Source organism: Gymnogyps californianus, chromosome 5 (assembly GCF_018139145.2).
Source record: "Gymnogyps californianus isolate 813 chromosome 5, ASM1813914v2, whole genome shotgun sequence".
Taxonomy (NCBI): domain Eukaryota; kingdom Metazoa; phylum Chordata; class Aves; order Accipitriformes; family Cathartidae; genus Gymnogyps; species Gymnogyps californianus.
Window position 1 is genome coordinate 26,909,826 of NC_059475.1, and position 20,567 is coordinate 26,930,392.

The window sequence follows — 20,567 nt, forward strand, 5'->3', positions numbered from 1 at the left end:
CAGAGAGACATATAAGAATTACTGCAGGGAGGAGAGAGTCTTTTTAATTCTGAATCAGACTTTTATGGAAGCCCTAAAATCTGTAAAGTACCTAGATAATAATTTTAACAGTGCTGCTGAAGTGATTTTTGCACATAACCAGCTGTGCCTCAGCGTTACTTTTCTTCAGCCTTCTGTAGATTTTTCCGCAGTTCCTACTTCCAAAGTTTGAGCGTACAGAGTCTATGCTGAAACACCATCTAGCACATTACTGCTCTGAAAAACAATGCTAAATTGAATAATGCAAATATCATAGAGTATATAAGCTCCCAAAAGAGAATCAGTCTGAGTGTAGCAAGACTTTTCTACCATTTAAAATGCTTTTCTTTTTAAAATATTTTTCTGAGGAAATTTTGGATAAAGGTATGGATGGAATCTCTTAAGATTATGAATGCTACAATGTAAAGCCTCTGGGTAGACTCTGGTTCCTTATTCTTTTGTGTCCTGCTTTCCTGAGGGATATTACCTCTGGGTAGGTTGTGGTTCCTTATTCTTTTGTGTCCTGCTTTCCTAAGGGATATTACCTCAGGAAGGCTTCCTTGGGTTTGTGTTTCCTTAGGCAGCCATGACACAGGCCAGGATGGTCCAACCGGTGGCCTGTGAGATGATTCTGTTGGTATTTACCTTTGCTTGGGGAAGAACTGCCACCAAATTCATGTAGAAGCAGGGAGGCAGCTGGAGACATGCCTGCTTCTGCACGTGGGTCTGTTGTTAAAACTCTGAATTGCCATTTCTTCTCTTTGGCCTGTAAAAGGATCCCAAAACAGGTGTTTGGGACTTCTGTATCTGAAAAACGTTAGACGTCCCTGAGGCATTCCCCACCCCTCCAAGTTTGGTATCTCTTATGAAGGACAGAGTAAATCTATAGATAACCAAGACTGGGCCCATTAAAAATGCAGCACATCAATGGGGGTATGAAACTTGACTCCTAGAGGAGGTGTGTGGGAGAGTAAAAGCTATCTTCTAATTGGGCTAATAATTCTCTTGCGCAATCAGAAGGTGCAGAAATCTGTTGCTTTGGGTCATTACTGTCATTCATCATAAAAGATGAGCACGTTCTGGATGCAGAACTTCAGCAATGCCTTTGACAACTTCTGTTGAAAACTCTTGGAGGACTGTCACAGGTATCTGATGGCAGTGAGCAACAGTCAGTCATGAACAAAGTTTTTCAAGATGGTGAGCTGCTTGTTGTCCCTGAAATTAAGAAGTCAGTGCCATATTTGCAGCAAATCTGTGACAGAGCTGACCGTTGTCCACAGAAACAGTCCCTATTGCCAGCTGAGGCCCCCAAAAGGGAGGCTGAATTTTGTGCCTGGCGAGGTATCAGGCACATTGTTGCAAGTATAATACTGCACACGTGTACATGCTGGAGCCTTCTAGTTCATACCTTACTTTTTAAGGCATGTATTGTTCCCAAAGCTACTATCCTAGCTGAGGCTGCTACCTCCCAGGCTAGCCCACCACCACCAGTGCTTGGAAAAGGGAATGGCCAGAGAGAGAGGAAAGAGACAACTGAGACATCCCTGTGACTGCAGCTGATTGTCTCTCCCTGGGGTATTTATAAGCTGCATACTGGCGGGCAGGGGTGGGCAGTTGGCTCGCCGTGACCTTGGGAGCTGGGGAGCCTGACTAGCATTCCTGGGAGCCACGTGAGCCGGACTGGCAGGCGCAGCTGTAGCCAATGGGGAGGAGACCAGCACTGGCTGCTCAGATTGAGTTTCACTCCTGTCGCTTGAGATTTTTCTTTCTCTCCGTGTTGTGCTTTTCCTCTTTGTTTATGAGATTGGACAGGCAAATGCACTGATGGAGCCCTAGCAAGCAAGACGTTTGCCTAGTGGATTTGGGATTCTACCTTCAGTGCTGAGCAACCACTTCTTGCCATTGCCTACCACAACTCCAGCCCCCTGACATGGCTGGGCTTTTATGGCTCCAAGCCTTCTGAGCACACAACCCGCCCTCCTCTATTAGGGCATTTTATGTTGTGTTCTCTTCTATGCACTTCCTTTTTGCTGTCCTTAGAGGTTAGTGTATGAGGCTTTTTAATGCATGGGAGATGGGTCAGGACCAGACAAAGCAACAGATAGAGAAAGGACTCCATCTTTACCAGTCTAATCAGACCGAAAAGGCCCTGCGAGTCTGGATGAGGGTTTTGGAGAAGTCTGCGGATCCTGCTGGCAGGTTTCGGGTTTTGGGTTGCCTCATCACTGCTCATGCAGAGATGGGCAGATACAAAGATATGCTGAAGGTAAGGCGAACTGGAGATGAATGCATGCCATTGTGTCGCACCCACTACGGAGAGTGGCTGGAGATTAGAATGTGAAATCGGGGGGGTTATTTTGTATATAGTAGACCCTACCAGCTATTGAGTGCGTATTGTGGGCTGCCGAAATCACTGTGTTGACCAATAGCTCCAGCCCACAAGATACACAGAATACTACTTTTCATTGGGTCTGGTCCCTCAGGATTCCCAGGTTATTGAGGTTCTCCAGTTAATCATGGGGACCTTTTTTGATTTATTCCCCACATACAGGCACACCGTGTTATCAGGCTTCAGGAAAAGGTATGAAAACAGGGCCTTTGCTCCACTTAAAGCTGTTTACAGTGTGTTTACAGTATACAGCTGTTACAGTTTTGTCAGTGTAAAAAGAGATCTCCAAGTGGATTCTGTAGAATAAGCAGCAGTCTTGTGGAGACATGCCTGTTATCTTGTTGTTCAACTGCTGTTTGATATCTAATATAGATCTTACATTGTTTTCTATTACAATTATTTGTTTGCAAGGGGGCTGATTAAGAGGGGAAAGAGGATGCTTTTTTGGTGGTGGGGTTGAGAGACATTCCAGGAGGGGTCTGACAGTTGAGGTCAGAGAGGGGTCCCAGTTGTCAGAACAGCATAGACGAAGGAAGGATATGGGGCTTGATGGAAGAGTGGTAAAAAGAAGCTGAAGTTACATTTCAAGAGCATGAGGATAAACGTGTTTGATTAAATGAACAAAAAGAAGCTGATGTGTGGATCTGAGAAGTAACAGGATGCATATAGAGAGCAGCCGGCAGTGTTTGGGAGGGTGACTCAGGAATCTGGAAGACAAGGCAAGAGGATGTTGTAATAGTCTTAAGAAACTTTCCCAGCCTGAAATAGAGTCTTGCTAAAGGGCCTTGATATTCTTGTCCTGATGTTTTTGGTTGCCTCTTACTAGACTGGTAATCATTCAGCATTTAGCACAAAACATGAAGGGAGTGCCCACATCTCATTGAAAAGTTTTTAGTAGCTCTGTTTAGAATGGAGGGGGAGCACATCTTACTAGTAAACCCATGTCAAAGACCTATCTTAAAATCAAATACTTAGGATGGAGAAGAAAAGAAGGGTATTAATAGACTTGGAAAACACCTGAAGAAAAACAGTTCTGATAAGTGATGTGGAATTAGGTGGTGGCAGAAACAACAGACTGATTAGGGAAGAGAGAAGCAAAAAAGGTAAGATGTAGCTACCTGAAGGAAATACTGAAGGCTTCATGGAAAACAAGAAACAGGCAAAGGAGTGGGCTCAGTATACCTGAACTTTAATTTGTTACCTGAGAAGAGAACAGAAAGTGGGATCAGAGTAGGTGAATTTTAGTTCTTCCCAGTATTAGGGAGGAAAAATGGCTTCAGTCAAACTGAAGACTTTACACCGCGAGTGGTCAAAGATAGAGGAAGGAGAACTTTAGCAATAAACCATTGAGAGAGGAAATAACAGGAGAAAAGGGGTCAGAATTAAAGGCATGAAATTAACTGTGATTTAAGAAAGGTTATGATGCTCAACCTCTTTTGGAGAGAAAAATTACATCACACCAAGGAAAGAGGCTGTGGCAATCAGGAAATAATGAAGAACTTGTACAAAGGTAAGGGAATGTGGGGAAGCATGAGCTAATGCACATTACTGGGTCCACATAGCAGCTTTCCTGAAGTGCTAAGGAAACTGAGAACGTATATACCCAAACATATGCAATTTATGGTTGGTTTAGTTTGTTTTTTTTTTTTATTTTGTGAAGTGTTCTAGTAGCTTAAATTATTATATGTTGCCACGATACAAAAAGGAAGTAAGTGGTGCCCCTGGGAATTGTTATCCGTAAACCTAACTGATAATCTCTAATGAAAACACATACTGAGAAAATTGCTAAATATTTACCTTTGCTACTGGTATTAATTCAGACCAGCAGTGTGCTTGGTTCATCACAAAACACAAAAGAGTCACTGCTCAGAAGAGTTTGCAGTCTAAAAGAAAGAGACTTCAAATCATTTAAGAGAACTGTATGCAATGAATCCTGAAGGTTATAGAACAAAAACTGTCAAGACTGCAATTTATTAGTAAAAAACTGATGAAAGAAATAGCTTGCTTACTTTCTTTTATTAATAGAGTACTTTAATATCTTAAGAATTCCAGAGAAAGTAGAATAAATTAAACTGAGTGAAAGAAAACTGAGCTGCATTGTGTCAGATGTTTCCTGCTTCACCTGCTTCTCTTTAGGGCCATTTAACAGCTTTTTTCCCACTAACTGCCAGCCTAGTTCATCTTCCTTGCCCCAGAGACTCTGTGGAGAGGTTTCTTCAGACTGCTCATAGGCCTTTTACACCACCAGATAACTGCTCAATGTATACGATGCTTCTCAGTCTGTGCTGCTGGACTTCTCTGCCCTGCTCAGAGATGAGCCACTTCTCCAGTACAGGGTGCTACTCTGTGGGTGTTTGGGCTGTATTTAAATAAATTACACACTTTTATAAACACTATCTTTTCTACTTAAAGTTTGCAGTGGTACAGATTGACACAGCACGGGAGCTGGAAGACCCGGATTACCTTACAGAGAGCTACCTAAACCTTGCTCGCAGCAATGAGAAACTCTGTGAATTCCAGAAAACAATCTCTTACTGTAAGACGTGCCTGAACATGCAGGGTACCACTGTGAGCCTGCAGCTGAATGGCCAGGTGAGCCTCAGCATGGGCAATGCCTTCTTGGGCCTCAGCATTTTCCAGAAGGCTTTGGAGTGCTTTGAGAAAGCTTTACGCTACGCACACAACAACGATGACAAGATGCTGGAGTGTCGAGTCTGCTGCAGCCTTGGGAACTTCTACGCCCAGATAAAGGTGCGGTAACCTAAGGGACAGAACGGTGATTGTCTCAGGGATTCAGGAAAGAATTGGAAATGGTGTGAATTTCAGCTTATTTCTTTGCTATAGAAAGTGAAGTACTGAGAGAGCATTGTAAGCTAAAATCTCTTCTTTGTAAAATCATCAAGTACCCTCCTTCACAGTAAGGATGGGAGGATTAGTGTAATGTTTATATACCACAGCAGAAGCAGCTGTGAATATTCCTGTGTGTTGAAAAGATCAAACTTAGCTTCAAAGATCATCACATCAAAGGGAGGTACTGTCTGCACACAGGGCTGGCAGCCAGAACTCATGGATTCTCTATTTCTACTGCTATCGCAGGCAAATAGCTATTTATATGAGCAAAACCAGGCAGGAACTGAGGATGGGGGTGATTTGCCAGTTCTAACTTCTATTACAAACAGCAACAAATAGTTTTTCCTCACAAAGTCTTGATTTTTGTCACTAATCGAAGACTCACCAACTGCAGTGTTGAAAACTATCAGTAAGGTTCCCTCATAATACCAAAAATAAGGAAAAGAACATTGTGCTGGATACTTTTAAGGTATGAAATAAGAAGGGAGAAAGGAAATTTTAAAAGCTGTGGTTTCCTTTGTGCATCTTGGAGAATTAAAAAATGTGAGGACTTTTTCATTTCTGCAGTCTCATGTAACTTACTTGAGAATGGTTTTAGATATTTAGATAATAGTTTTACGTACTTATTTTACAATAAGTTTTCTTTCTAAAATGCTTTTAATGCAGAAAGATACTTAAAAATGAAAATATGTTATATTATTACTTATTGTGGATTTGGTGAGGCCATGATTCTTTGTTCCTGTTTCCTGCAATGATGGATAACCAGCCTCTTGGAGATCTTGACTCACATATGGAGAATGTGAGGGCTCCATGTAGATGTTGAAAGCAGAGATGATGCAAGAGCAGAGAAAGTTTTCAGCCTTTGGTTACAGAGGACAGTAAATGGTTCCTGCAAAGTAAAGCTGATGGCATACTATATAAAATTAATTTGCTGTGTCATTGCCCCAGTGTCCTGAACCCAGAGAGTAATATGAATTCAGTATATGGCAATTCCACCTTCCACAGTTTGATATCCGGTGAAAACATCTAGTGAAATACGGTATGTGGAAGATGAGCAGCAGGAGTTGAAAGGTGTACAGAAATCTGCTAGCCATTGCAGTATTAGTAAATAAAAAATAGTTGGGGTTTTTTTTCTTTTCTTTTTGCTTTATTTTTGCTGTAACTGCTGTCTGTCTGCTTGTCTGCCTTCCAGGACTACGAGAAAGCCTTGTTCTTCCCATGTAAAGCAGCTGAGCTGGTGAATGATTATGGAAAGGGCTGGAGCTTGAAGTACCGTGCAATGAGCCAGTATCACATGGCAGTGGCCTATCGGAAGCTGGGGCGCTTGGCAGATGCTATGGACTGCTGTGAGGTATAGGGTGCAGGCAGATGCAGAGCTGTCAGAGGTCTCTGCAAGGGGATATTGCCTACAGTACTGGGAGGAAGAGAGATACCATGGCATTCACACTTGACTCTAGATGTTCCTGCTGCCTCCCAATCTTAGAGCTGTGGTTTCAGTAGCCCAGGGGGCCCCAACAGTTTGGGTCTATGAATGACCCTTGGTTGGGAACATGTGAACAAGACTTTACTTGCCTTAAAAAGATTGTTGCATTTCTTTGGAGCTGACCTTTCAGTGGCTGGAGCGCACAGTCCCAGCCCTGCTGTTTTGAACCAGGAACAAGCTCTTTTACTGACCAAAGACAATATCTTTCAGGAGTCCATGAAGATTGCCCTGCAGCATGGTGACCGGCCTCTGCAAGCGCTGTGTCTGCTGTGCTTTGCAGATATCCATCGCAGTCGCAAAGACGTGCAGGTACAGCTCTTTCCTGCCAGGAAGGACAGAGGGCATAGCAAGAGGGTGTAAAAAGCAGGCCATAGCAAAATGTGTGTTTTCCTCCCTGCTTCTACAGACAGCCTTTCCTCGGTATGATTCCTCCATGAGCATCATGACAGAGATTGGAAACCGCCTGGGCCTGATCCAGGTGCTGCTAGGAATGACTAAGTGCTGGATGATCCAGAAGGAGCTGGACAAGGTCAGTTACAAACTTGTTTCTACAGAAGTTTGTTAGACAAGATTGGAGCATACAGTCTTTTTCTGAACTGTATGCCCATCAAAGTGCAGTAGAGACCTGTACCCCTTGGTTCTACCAACAGGGTCTGTTGCTTGTACAGTTACATTTCTCCGAATGGTTTCTCTCAGCCAGGAATTTGTTACTAACAGTATAAACATCCATTCTGAGTCAGACTGCTAACTTACAGAATTGTCTCATTAGTCAATCCTGATGACTTTAAGCACTACACTGAGAAACCGGCACTGGGGGAAGGAAGCCTACTCCTGCCATTGTAGGCAATGAGCTTATGCTCTGAAATAGATTCCACTGCCTGCTTTTTAGCTATATGACTAAGCTCATTGTTGTGATAGTGATGATGTTTAGACAGCTCTACAGCTCCACCATGTGCTTTGCAGACAAATGTGGCATCAAATTCCTAGAGAAACTTTGAAGGTATATAAACTGTGATGTGAAACAGAGAAATGAGAGCAGAAAATCACTTGGGAATAGACAACCGGTCAATATAGTACAAGGCAGTGACGTTACTTATTTTGAAAATGCTTAGGCAGTGTATGTGCATTAAAATCCAGATTGCACTAGATGCAGCAGATTGCACTGCAGGAATATTACTGGGCTGCAGAATGAGATGCTCAAAGGTTAGCCTTGAACTAGTGCTGAACAACCTGGAATGCCTGCACAGTGCCACATCAGGATGCTGGTTTGGGTGTAGATATGATGAAGATTCACTCTTATCGCTCATATGAGACACAAAGAATTTTAGCTCAAACGAAGCATCCCAGATATTAGGAAATCAAGTATGTGTCGGTCAGAAAAGACAAGTTCAAGGTGCTGTCAGCATCTGAGTTGCCTACAGCAGGGAATCAGTTGGGTGAGATACACCTTGCAATCTCAGTAAGTAAACACTACGTTTGCAATGGAAGAAGAAACTGTGGACTTAAAAACTTTGTTCAGTGTAATCCCTTCCCAGCCTCATATCTCATATTCAAAAGAATGGGACAGGACACAGCAGGCAGGCCTCTACATAAGAGAATATTCAGAGCACTCATCAAACCCCTACATCCACTGATCCCACCTCCAGCCATTGCCATCCTCTGTTATCACAAGCCATTCTCAGTTGTGAGAGCCTGGTGAGGGCTTTGCACAGAGTCCTGATCTCACCAAAACCCACAAAAGAAGAGAATGAATAGATGAATCTTGTATTCTGTTCCAGGCATTAGAGGGAAGTCTGCCCTGGTGGGTCAGGGACCTTATGCCCATTACCCCAAATGTGACTTCCTCAAATGTCACAGCCCTGAATACTCACCCAAGCCCGTTCCTCAACCTGCCAGTCCCAGTTTCCATTTCTCTGCTACTCATCCCAGTATCAGTTACCTAATAAAGCAGTTTGCTAACTTTCCACTTGCAGATTCCCTGTTGTCCTAGCTTCCTCCATCTTCCCGGTCTCCTCGGCCAGTTAGTCCATTTCCTTTCATTTGCACGTAGTCAATACTATTGCAGATCCTCTCAGGCTGCTGTCACAGCCTGCTTGCACAAACTCTTGTGCAGTCTCATATTCCTGTCCCAAGACAAGCTGTCCCCTGGACTTCTCAGCATCTCTTCCCCCACCCCACATGCTTCACTTGGATTCTTAGTCCCAGTCATTAATTTCAGGGTTTTCTAGTACACAGTTACTCTTCCTAGGCACAGCTCTGTGTTATGTTCTGCCTGCTAGCCTTCAGTTCCTGCTTCCCTCTTCTACAATTTCCTTATCCTAGGCTGTTGCTGCCACCACAGGTCTAATGCCATCTCGTCTGCATTCAAAGTGCATTCTTTCATCTCATCTGGTCCTGTTCTAGAATAGCAGTAATGCCAAATTATAGGGTAGAAATTTTATAATGTTCCTCCGGAAAACTGCTGCATCACAAGGGAGACCTCTTCTTCCCCTTGGACAAATATGAAGCAGATCTTAATAGTTCTGGAAAGCAGACACTGATGATCAGAACAGTGAGGAACACTGTGGCAGCTGGGGGAAAGTAGGGACGCATTTGGTATAACAGCTGCTATGCTAAATACTTTCCTTCAGATTGAAAAAGATGGATAGCAGTACACTCCTACATCACAGCATGTGTAAGTAGGACAAAGTGGATATATGAACAGCAGGGAAAAAATGGAAGAGCGTGGTGTGTTGGTGGTGCTGATCCCTTTCCTCCCCTCTTGTACAAGTGAAATTGGAGTTGCCCAACAATTATTGAGCCTGTAGGGTAGGATGGGGAAACAGCTTGCTTTGCTTGTGCTTCATCCCAACGCCAATGAGCGTGTGTGACTGAGTTTAAATAAGTCTGTACTCTCTCTGCTTGGAAAGAGCAGCCTCTGCCAACGTCATACCCCTACTTTGCACTGTGTGGCTGGGCATGACGTACCAGCTACGAGGAAGAAAATTAACTCTATCCCAACTGAAACCAGGACAAACAGAAATGTAGTTCTCAGATTATTTGTGGTCTTTCCAAAACCAACCTTTTCTTACGGATGAACTTTTGGGAGGGGAGGGAAATCTGCCAGACAGCTATCTTACATCTCCAGAGTTGCAGTGATGCTTGTTTATCCAAATTCTACTCTGTACCTCTTTAGCTCTTTCTTCTAATAATTCCCATACGGCATTCATACAAGTCTGGTTTTGCTATATCAGACTGAGAACTGATGATGCATGCTCTCCATTCACAGGCTCTGGAAAGCATTGAAAAGGCACAGGAGCTGGCAGAGGGACTAGGGAACAAGGTAGGATCCTACAGCTTCTCTTCAGCACTGTCCATAGTCTTCTATCAGGCAACTGAAGAAGTCAAGCGTTGAAGTATCCACACTTGTTACTGCTTATTAACGTGTCCGTATTAACCAGTTGATGCTTGGGACTTGCTTTGTTGTGAAGTTTTTAGTTGTGGGCAGTTGCACAGATGATCATGAGTGTGCACGTCTGAAAAGTGAGGGAAGAGTCACAGTGGGATAAACAAAGGGAAGTGGGAAGCAGTAGAAATGGGGTATGAAACAAGCAGAGAGCTAGAGGATTAGGGGTCTCTTCTTGAAAAATGTTTTTGCCCTGAGCAGCAGCTGAACTCTGTGCTGGCTGGAGGCAAAGGGAAGTGAAATACAGTGTATGTCATGGATAGCTCAGGAAAACCATCTTGATGAAAGAGCTGCAGAGTGCCTCAAACCTGGTGTCCCCTTTTGTGATACAGAGAAGTAAGGTTAATGGCAGGAAGTGCTGAGAGACTAAATGTCCTTGTGACTGATCCTGTCCCTTGGGCAGCTTTCTGTGCTGATGTTTCTCTAGCTGGCTGATGGGGCTGCAGTGGTTTCCACTCCTGTTACTGGTCTGTCTACACCTTGTTGTTCACTTTTCTTATGTTTCTGCCCTTCACGTGCAGCTTGGCCTGCTGAAGCTCCACTGCCTGTGTGAAAGGATCTATCGCACAAAGGGGCAGCAGCGAGAATTGCGTGACCATGTAGTGAAGTTCCATGAATGCGTGGAGGAGATGGAGCTGTACTGTGGCATGTGTGGAGAGTCCATTGGGGAGAAGAACAACCAGCTCCAGGCGCTGCCTTGCTCCCACTTCTTCCACTTAAAGTAATGAGCTGGAAGCACTAAAGATCCTTGTCATGACATCAGTCACAGGAAAGAGCTGTTCATGCCCAGAGTAGGACAGTCCTATGCATGCTGTTCCCCAGATCTTTGTCCTGCTTACCTGTGCCCTGCAGGATCACATTGCAGTGTCGTGAATCTCATGGCCTTGAAGGGTGAGATTTAGCCATAATATCCACCCCACTTCTCTCCTCTACATGATTGTTCACAGATGTCCTCACCTTGTAGGTGCTTAGCCCACTTCACAGATTCTTATTTAATTCCTCTTGGGGAATCAGTTCTTCACTCCCAGGGGCAGTTTGGATTTTTCCCCTGAATCCTCCTACATTCTCTCTTGTCTAGAGGTACACTGAGGTGAAGAAGGTGTTTGGTCCGTTATTGTGCTACTGCTATGAAAGAAGTTAGCTGTACCATCATTTTATTCTTAGAAGAAACATGAGTGTAACAAAACACTTAGTTCTGAAAATTAAGAATTTAAAAACACAGCCTCACAATGACACCAAAATTAGGATCAAACTACTGGGCAGCGAGGGGTGCCCGATGAGCTCTGTGAATTTGTCTCCAGCAGTACAGGAACTTACTTTTGTAGTGCCTTCACGGAATGGGTGGAAAAGAGATCAAACCTTTGCCCATGACGGGAGGGGTTATGTGGCTAATACATAGAATAGCAGCGGGAGCGGCCCTGGGGGAGCCTCCGGCCGCAGGACGCAGAGCCGCCCCCCGAAACGACCTCCTCCCTTTGCAGGTGCCTCCAGACCAACGGGACCCGGGGCTGCCCCAACTGCCGCCGTTTGTCGGTGAAGCCCGGCTACGTCTGACCCGCCCGTGGGGCTCGGCCTGCGCCGCCGGGACTGCTGGGGCCGCGGGGCCCCCCGCCGCTCCGGGGCCCCTTCAGGCTGTGCCTGGCGACCCCGGCGGCCGCGGGGCTGGGGTTGGGCGGCGGGGGCGTCCTCGGTCTCCCCTCCGCATGGCGGGCTCCGGCCCGACCCCCCTCGCTCCTCTGTACGGGGATTGACTGTAATAAAGGGTACCGCCGGGAGAGCGCCCCGCCTACCGCCGCGACCGGGCTCCGCGCGGCGGCCCCTCTCGGGTGGGGCCGTGGGCGACAGCCGCGCTCGGTCCCTCCTGCGCCGGGCTCCGCCCCTGCCCCGCACCAAGATGGCGCTGGGGCCATCACTCAGCAGATTTGGCCGGTGGCACGTGACCTGCGCGGCGGTTTCGCCTTCACTACCCCCGCCGGCAGATTCGGCAGATCCGTCGGGCCGCTCTTCGGGCGGCGGGGGCGGAGGGGCTGCGGCGGGGCGCCGAGGAAGAAGAGGGGGCGCCGAGGAAGAAGAGGGGGCGCGGGGGCCCCGAGCCGCCTGTCCCGCTGCCTCCCGCCCGGCTCCCGGGGCGAGGAGCGCGGAATCTGCCGCCCGGAATCCGCCGCGCTGCGCACTCGCTCGCTAGCTGGGTGAAAGATGGCGTCGGTGTGGGATGAGTCTGAGGTGAGGGGCAGGGGCCGGGGCCGCGGGCCGGGGGCCGCCGCCGGGCGCGGGGGTGCGGTGGCGGGGCGGGGGGCAGCGGGGCTGGGGCGAGGCGCGGGTCGGGCCGAGGGTGACGCTGCCGTTGTGCCCCCGCAGGATGGCGTCGGCGAGGAGGTGCTGAAGATGTCCACGGAGGAGATCGTGCAGCGCACGCGCCTCCTCGACAGCGAGATCAAGGTACCGGCCGAAGGTCGCCAGCGGCGGAAGGGCCGGGGAGCGGGGCCGGGCCGGGCCGGGCCGGGCCGTCTGCCTGCGGCGGGGCCCCCCCTTGGGAGCCCTGCGCTGCTGGTGCTCGGGGTGGGGCGGGCTTAGCACAGCCGTGAGGGCAGAGACGAGGGCAATGAAAGATAAGATGCCGTTAACTAGGTCGAGAACGGTAGATTGAGGAATAGTAAGCCTCGAAGGTAGGGAAGAAATACTAAAAGAGCAAGGACCCGAGGAAGCTGAGGGGACAGTTGTTCTACAGGGCCCTGGATGCTTTAGCTAAAGGTACAGCAGTCCTCCTAGCTCTTGTAGGCACAGGGCAGGGGGAGGTCTGTTCCATGGCCTGGGTCAGGTAGGATCATCAGGTAGTTCAGGTTGGAAGGGACTTGACAAGTTCCCTAGTCCAACCTGCTGCCAGGTCAGCCGTAACCCAGGCTGCTCAGGGGTTTTTCCGGGTTGGATCTTGAAAGCCTCTAAAGATAGAGATTGCACGACTTCTCTGGGCATTCTGTGCCACTGCTTGACTGTCCTCGTGAGGACAAAGATTTGCTTTATATACAACCTGAACCTCTCTTGTTTCATTCTTTGTCTGTTGTCTCATCTACCCACTGTGCACTGCTGTGAAATGTCTGGTTCTGTCTTCTTGATGCCTTCCCCAGTAGTTCTCCAGTTGAACAAGCCCACTTCCCTCAGCTACTTCTCACAGGGCCTGTGCTCCAGCCCCCTGGCCATCTTGCTGGCCCCATGCTGAACTCAGTCCAGTTTATCAATGTCTTTGCTGTATGGGGGGGCCCCAAAACTGGACAGACTGCTCTAGATAGGATCTAACAAGTGTTGAGTAAAGGGGGCTGATCACTTTCCTCCATCTACTGGCTACACTCCTGTTAGTACAGCCCAGGATGCTGTTTGCCACCCTTGCTGTCAGGGCATGTTGCTGGCTCTTGTTCAGTTTATTGTCCATAGAGACCCTGGTCCCCAGACAGCCAGTTGCCAGCCTGTGTCATTGCAAGGTGCTCTTCCTTCCCAGCTGCAGGGCTTTGCGTTTGTCCTTGAATTTTGTAAGGTTTCTGTATGCCTGTTCCTCCAGTCTCCAAAGGTCCCTCTGAGTGGCAGCCCTGCCCTTGAGCACAGAGACTGTGCCCCCCAGTTTGATGTCATCTGCAAACATGAGAGTGCACTCCATTCTCTTGTCTAGGTTATTCATAAAGATGTTAAATAGGACAGACCTGGGTAGACCTGTCCCAAGATAGACCCATTTCACATAAAAAAGCACTTGTAACTTTAGTATAAGTTTGTCTCTACCGCCTGATGTTAGCAATATTGAGATAAATTATTTCATAAATTCTACAGAGCAACTTCATCCTACTGCTTCAGGCTCCACAAGTAATTCTGACTTATTAACATACTTTCTTATTCTTTAAAGACATTAAAGATAGATGTGTGTCTTATTTTTACATTGTTGAATACAGTAAGGAGTAAAAGCAGCCTTCTCTATTTTATAGTAAGGGCATCATAATTGAGAAATGTTTATTGGCACCCTCCCTTCATGCAGTTTTCCTTGAATGTTTCCCAGACTGTGTTTATTAAATCAAATTTCTAAATTTTTTGCATTTTTATGTAACAGATTCTGTATTGACTCCTATAATAGTTCTGTCTTGTGAATAAGTATGTGTTACAGCACAGTATTATGCTTAGGCATCGAGAGTTTTAAAAAGATAGTTTTTTAGAGAAGAGTGGATTTCCCCATTAAAAAGAATCATGTAAGCCAGTTCAGGTGTAACCAGTTCTCCTGAGACCATTTGGGGGTACAGTGGGGATCACAAACTGTGTGTTTTCAAACTGCATGACTAATCAGGAAAGGGAAGAAAACGTATGTGGGCGTCAGCCAGACAGCACTGAGAAACATCTGTATTGGGTGCGTTAGTCTTGGGTATAAATGTACTTACTGTTGGATGGTGAGTATGGAACTTCTTTTCTTCTAGGTGTTTTCCCTTATAGTTAGTAGAATCATAGAATAGTTTGGGTTGGAAGGGACCTTTAAAGGTCACCTAGTCCAACCCCTCCTGCAATGAGCAGGGACATCTTCAACTAGATCAGGTTGCTCAGAGCCCTGTCCAACCTGACCTTCAATGAACGGCCCCTGAGGGACACCACTCGTCACTGATCTCCATCAGGACATTGAGCCGTTGACCACAGTAGTAGTAAAAGCCTCAGAAAAGTTAAAATTGTATAAAGATGTAGAAATTTGAGCTTTCTGTCGTGTTACTAATATATGTTTGGTTTGTTTCTTTTTTTCCTATAGAAAGGTTTTATATCTTACCGAAGCCTAGGCCAAGGTTAATTCAAACCATAAATTACTGGTCATAAATTGAAAAAATGAGAGGTTCCACAGGGGTATGAAGATGACCTTGTCACTGTGAGGGCAGTCAGACAGTGGAACAGGTTGTTCCAGATAAATTGTATAGTCTCCGTCCTTGGAAGTTTTCAAGATTCAGTTGGGCAAAGCCCTGAGCAACCTAGTGAGAGCCCACAGCTGACCCTGCTTTGAGCAGGAGGTTGAACTAGAGACCCCCTGAGGTCCCCCTCAACCTGAGTTGTCCTGTGAATTCCACTGTTTTCCAAAGGACCTGGCTATCTTTGTGGGGAAGAAGTACTGGATATTACTCCAGTGTTGAATGTTTTACTTTTAAGGAGAACAAAAAGTATTTTTCCCCTATAGAGGCAGTTGATATGTTTGTTTCTCATATGTAGGTCTCGATATGTGTGGTCTTGTAGAACAGAGCAGGTTTATAAAAATGTCACCTCTCTTTCTCTTTGTTCCACTGGAAGCAGTGGTGGTACATCTCTTTGCAAAGGTGCTGCTAGTCTCACTGCTCTCAGTAGACACAAGCCTCGATTCTTCCATTCCCTGTTCATACTTTCAGTTTACTTTGATTCTGTACTGTGATACTTTCAGTTTAGGGTTTTTCTGGCTGTTTGTTCCTATGCTATTGCATGTCAGCACTTCAGTGTTCCAGCACACAATTCTTCTTTAAACCCAGCAAAGCATAACTTTAAAATAGGTGTGTGTGTATATGGATGCATATAGATATGCACATGTGTGTGTATATCTAGTTACCTGTGTATCTGTATATCTGTATATATTAAAAAATAAAAACCAAAGCACAGTTGCCTTACCTAGGTCATATCCTTATCTAGGTCATATTGCAACCCTGTAAGCTGATGCATTGATTAGGCTAAGGTTATCCAGTGACACTGGGAAGAAACTACTTAGGGATGTTGGTAAGTTGGAGACCAGAATGGACTGCGTAGCCTTGATTCCTAACCAATTTTGGCTAATTTGCTGGCTTTTCCTCTTTTTATATTACGTTTCCGTTTATACCCACTGTTTCCTCAAACTTATGTTTTTATAACTGTTTTACTTTTGGAATAATGTATGAATTTTATCTTGCCTTAGTCTTCTGATACTATTCCTATCTCTTTCTTCTGCGTGCTGATTCCAGATCATGAAGAGTGAAGTACTGAGAGTGACCCATGAGCTTCAGGCCATGAAAGACAAGATCAAAGAGAACAGCGAGAAGATCAAAGTGAACAAAACCCTGCCATACCTTGTCTCTAACGTTATTGAGGTGAGAGCGGTGCGCTCTTCTGCAGCAATGTGAGAAGTGTGCGCAATATATATCAGGAGGGAGAAGGGCAGGGGAACTCGTCAGTAATTTGAGACACGGCATATTCTCAAACTGCTGATGCTCCTGGAGCCAGGACTTTCAGGTTTTTCTGTTGGTTTTGTTTGTGACCTGGAAGTGCACATCACTTGCCCACTTCTTGTCTGGGTCGTTTCTTAGGTGTTGGCTACTGTTCATCTGTACGTAACATAGCCATCAGAGGGTGACACCGCCTCGCTTAGTGTAGACTTGGGCATGTGAAACTTGGTACATGCTTTCTGAAACTTGTGACACAGCAAATGAAAAGCAGTGGCTCTGGTACTACATCACATTCTTTTTGTAATTCAGTAATTTTGCTGATAGGCCAAAAAAACGCTGATAGTTTTCTATTTTTAAAAAAAGGGGGTTGGTTTGTACTAGTGTTTTAAAACTTAATGAACTTAAGGCTTAATGTGAGCTGCTGTAATGGGAGGAGAAGTCGGTGCCATTAGCTACTACTTTGTTCTGAACTTTATAGTGTCTTTATGTGCGCTGTTTGTTGTGTGCTGCTTCATGAGGGAAGGAAGAAGTTAGTTTTTATAGGAGGGCTTTAATGCTTTCAGGATTCTACTGCTGATGGATGATGGGAAGTTTTATTTCTCCTACTGCATGTAATTTAGAAGCGTTAATCCTGGGGTCGTCCTGCTAGCCTGGTCACATTGTCATGAAATGTCTTACTCTGCTTTTCAGCTGCTGGATGTTGACCCCAATGACCAGGAGGAGGATGGAGCAAACATTGACCTGGATTCCCAGAGAAAGGGCAAGTGTGCTGTGATCAAGACCTCTACGCGCCAGGTGAGACCCCTGTGCCCAGCTAGGTGTGAGGAGTGCTGAAAAGGAGCTTCTCCTAGTATGGCTGGTTTTGCTTACTTGGATTTCTGTCCTACAGACGTATTTCCTGCCTGTTATTGGGTTGGTTGATGCTGAGAAGTTGAAGCCTGGAGACCTAGTGGTAAGTGATGCTGTTGTGACTGTTAGATACGATGTTGCCCAGAAAATTGCATATGTCTTGCCCTTTAGAAAGGAGACAAATCTGTCCCGATTTCTCCAAGACCATTTCTGTACTAAAATTTTAATAAAAATATATTATGGGTTCGGTCATATTTGTAGTATAGAAAAGTAGTTTGGGGGGGGGGGGGTGGTGTTCTTTATACATACAATTAGGTGCTGAAAATTTAGGTATGACCTAGTAAGCTTTCTAAAATCAATCTTCTGTATCGTAAGTAAATTGGACCCCTCTTTTTAAAAATGTGCTAGGTTAGCTGTGGCATTGTCCACTGTGCCAAGCTGTGGGGATTTGATGAGTGCCAGTGTCAAAGCTGGTTATTCCTGCATCCTTGAGGTCTAGTGAATCATCTTTGATAGCGTGTTTATTAATTGCTATCTGAAGGGCCTGTTAAAAGCAAAGGAATTGTGTTTACAGGGGGTGAACAAAGACTCTTACTTGATCCTGGAGACTCTACCTACTGAATATGATTCACGGGTGAAAGCCATGGAGGTGGATGAGAGACCCACAGAGCAGTACAGTGACATCGGGGGGCTGGATAAACAAATCCAAGAGGTGATATTTTATGTTTAGTTTCTGGTGTGACTGAGGACAGCAGTCTTTGAACTTCAGCTCAGAACTATAGCTCAAAGCAGGCAGCCTGGATCTGTGGAGCAGAATGGGTTTATGTATTAATATTTTTCTTTTGCTGTAGCTTGTGGAGGCCATTGTCCTGCCAATGAATCATAAGGAGAAATTTGAAAACTTGGGTATACAGCCACCCAAAGGAGTCCTTATGTACGGGCCTCCAGGAACAGGGAAGACGCTTTTAGCTCGAGCATGTGCTGCCCAGACCAAGGTAAAAGGAACCTTTGAAAGTGTGTGCTGCTGTAGAACAGTACCTGAAAAAGAACACCTCCAAGGGGAGAGAGGGGTCATACGTACAAACTGGTGTTACAAAGGTTCGGATTTTCTTGTCTGCTTGCTTGCTTGGTTGTTTTAATTAAGGGCTTCTTGTAGTACTCAGAACTGACTATTGAGAAACAAGGCATAGGATTCTCTTTCACTTCCCAGGCTACGTTCCTGAAGCTTGCGGGTCCACAGCTTGTGCAGATGTTCATTGGCGATGGAGCTAAGCTGGTACGCGATGCTTTCGCTCTAGCCAAGGAAAAAGCTCCTTCCATCATCTTTATTGATGAACTGGATGCCATTGGCACTAAAAGGTGAGGTGTAGGCCATGTTGTAAAGCTCTTGGGAGCTGCCTAGCAGCCCCCTTTGCCTGTGTACGTGAGAGAAGCCTAGCTTAAAGCATGGCCTATTCAGAAACAGAGTGTGAAGCCAATCACCGATAGATAGTAGTTGCCACAACCCTTGGGCTCATGCACGAAGTTCATGAGACTTGGGATCTATCTGATGGTCTCCTGCTGTATAAAACTGTTTTCTGGTAACTGCATCAGGCACATGGAGATGTTCACCCTCATTTACTACTTGGGCCTGGACAACATTAGCCCTGTTCAGCTCTAAGGACATAATAACACTTAGCTGCTGCTGACAGTTATTCTAGTCACAGTCCTCATCGAGGTAGGACTTCCTGTAGTTTCAAGGAGGAATTTGCAAGACGTTGGCCAAGGAGCGTGAACTGCAGTCATTCTGTCTTTTTATGTGATTAAAAAATAGGGGCAGGGTGGTCAGGTTCACGCTGTTAGTTTTACTCTTGTTTCCTCCTCAGGTTTGATAGTGAGAAGGCTGGTGATCGGGAGGTGCAGAGGACCATGCTGGAGTTGCTTAATCAGCTTGATGGTTTCCAGCCCAACACACAAGTCAAGGTTGGGATCTAGCAGAGAGTGCTACTGAGGTCCAGGGTGCTCTAGCAGGGGATGGAAAACAATGATGTCCAGGGAAGAAGCTTGGTGGATCCTTGGGGAGGAGAGGCCTGTCCTCCAGCTGCCTCAGACTGATGACCCTACTTCTACTTAGGTGATTGCTGCAACCAACCGGGTTGATATCTTGGACCCAGCCTTGCTCCGCTCTGGACGATTAGATCGCAAGATTGAGTTCCCGATGCCTAATGAGGAGGCCAGAGCCAGAATTATGCAGATCCATTCACGCAAAATGAATGTCAGGTATGGAAGAGGCAGGGCCTTCTGGGGCTATGTTTGTCACTTGTGATGGTACCTCAGGGCTGTGGAGTGGTAGGCGCTCTCTTTTGCTGAGAGCTCACTGTTGAGTTTTAAGGAAGCTCCATATCTTGCTTTTTCTATTTGGTACATGTTCTCAGACTTTTTTTTCCCCCCCTCCCGCTCATATCAGCCCTGATGTAAACTATGAGGAACTGGCTCGATGCACAGATGATTTCAATGGAGCCCAGTGCAAGGCTGTGTGTGTTGAAGCGGTAAGTATTCCTCTACAGCAGCCAGTACTGATAGGAGGGAAATGTGGAAGCTAGCATGGAGTAATTACTTTGAACTGATGTTGTGCTCGCATGCCCTCTCTAAATACTGTCTCGTTGGGCAGGGGATGATTGCCCTCCGCCGTGGAGCTACAGAGCTCACCCACGAGGACTACATGGAAGGAATCCTGGAGGTTCAAGCGAAGAAAAAAGCCAATCTGCAGTACTATGCCTGATCTCTGCCCAGTCAAGGTTTTGGCCTTGGCAGAGGACAGGACTAGACTGGACTGTACCACTTACTTTCTGTCTGGAAAAAATAAAGCATTTTTTCCCTCTAAAAACAAGTCCGTGATGTGTTGGGGCTGTCACCCTTGCCCAGTGGTTCTACATCTGCAAAAGGGAAGGTGAGAACCTCCTGTCCACAGTGCCCATCATGCTGCCTTTGGAGCCTCCTCCTGCTAGAACTGGATTAAATCCTACTCTGCTACTTCTGGATGAGGACCAACAGGTTATACTGCAGTACGTGTACTTTGACATTGATGAACTGCAGCTCAGACAGCATCCCATTTTTACCTGTGCAGCCAGTGAACAGACTGTACAGCTTTGTTAGAGTCTTTGAAACTTTTGAACTAACACTCATTTTGCAAGGGAGAAGTGAACACAATTCACACATGAATGATGTTTTAACTTTGTCATTTAAACTTAACTCTGGAAGCTTTAACACCATTGCTGGTATGTATGTGAGCTCTCTGGTGAATCAGTCTGGTAATTAGAAAGAATTCAAAGTTTCATCCACTGAGCAAGTCTTTCAGTACTTTTAATGCCAGTTGAGAATTAC

At 45.9% G+C, this 20,567-nt stretch overlaps 2 protein-coding genes across 4 annotated transcripts; both read left to right on the forward strand.

The window, feature by feature from the left end:
• Positions 1–1,972: 1,972 nt before the first annotated feature.
• On the forward strand, positions 1,973–11,777 carry RAPSN (receptor associated protein of the synapse). 2 transcript variants are annotated; one of them, XM_050898045.1, is made up of 8 exons: positions 1,973–2,284; positions 4,820–5,158; positions 6,450–6,608; positions 6,951–7,049; positions 7,147–7,269; positions 10,009–10,062; positions 10,707–10,906; positions 11,667–11,777. In XM_050898045.1, the coding sequence occupies exons 1-8, from the start codon at positions 2,069–2,071 to the stop codon at positions 11,737–11,739; spliced, it is 1,263 nt and encodes a 420-aa protein (XP_050754002.1). In that variant the 5' UTR covers positions 1,973–2,068; the 3' UTR covers positions 11,740–11,777. The 2 variants fall into 2 exon arrangements, with proteins under 2 accessions (XP_050754002.1, XP_050754003.1); XM_050898046.1 differs by lacking the exons at positions 7,147–7,269; positions 10,009–10,062.
• Positions 11,778–12,313: 536 nt separating this feature from the next.
• Positions 12,314–20,538, forward strand: PSMC3 (proteasome 26S subunit, ATPase 3). Of its 2 annotated transcripts, XM_050897583.1 has the most exons (12): positions 12,317–12,408; positions 12,544–12,624; positions 16,155–16,280; positions 17,046–17,150; positions 17,245–17,307; positions 17,779–17,916; positions 18,056–18,199; positions 18,415–18,563; positions 19,070–19,166; positions 19,318–19,463; positions 19,651–19,732; positions 19,855–20,538. In XM_050897583.1, exons 1-12 carry the CDS (start codon positions 12,382–12,384, stop codon positions 19,963–19,965), a joined length of 1,269 nt encoding a protein of 422 aa, XP_050753540.1. In that variant the 5' UTR covers positions 12,317–12,381; the 3' UTR covers positions 19,966–20,538. The 2 variants fall into 2 exon arrangements, with proteins under 2 accessions (XP_050753541.1, XP_050753540.1); XM_050897584.1 differs by lacking the exon at positions 19,651–19,732 and having other exon boundaries at positions 12,314–12,408; positions 19,855–19,912.
• The last annotated feature ends 29 nt before the right edge of the window (positions 20,539–20,567 follow it).

Excerpts from the sequence above, each read along its gene's own strand:
- PSMC3 (XM_050897583.1), top strand. The coding sequence starts at position 12,382 with ATGGCGTCGGTGTGGGATGAGTCTGAG. Across the intron at positions 17,151-17,244 it reads TCAAGACCTCTACGCGCCAG|ACGTATTTCCTGCCTGTTAT; the intron begins GTGAGACCCCTG and ends TCTGTCCTACAG. Across the intron at positions 17,917-18,055 it reads TGGATAAACAAATCCAAGAG|CTTGTGGAGGCCATTGTCCT; the intron begins GTGATATTTTAT and ends CTTTTGCTGTAG.
- RAPSN (XM_050898045.1), top strand. The coding sequence starts at position 2,069 with ATGAGGCTTTTTAATGCATGGGAGATGGGTCAGGACCAGACAAAGCAA. Across the intron at positions 2,285-4,819 it reads GATACAAAGATATGCTGAAG|TTTGCAGTGGTACAGATTGA; the intron begins GTAAGGCGAACT and ends TTCTACTTAAAG. Across the intron at positions 7,050-7,146 it reads GCAGTCGCAAAGACGTGCAG|ACAGCCTTTCCTCGGTATGA; the intron begins GTACAGCTCTTT and ends CTGCTTCTACAG.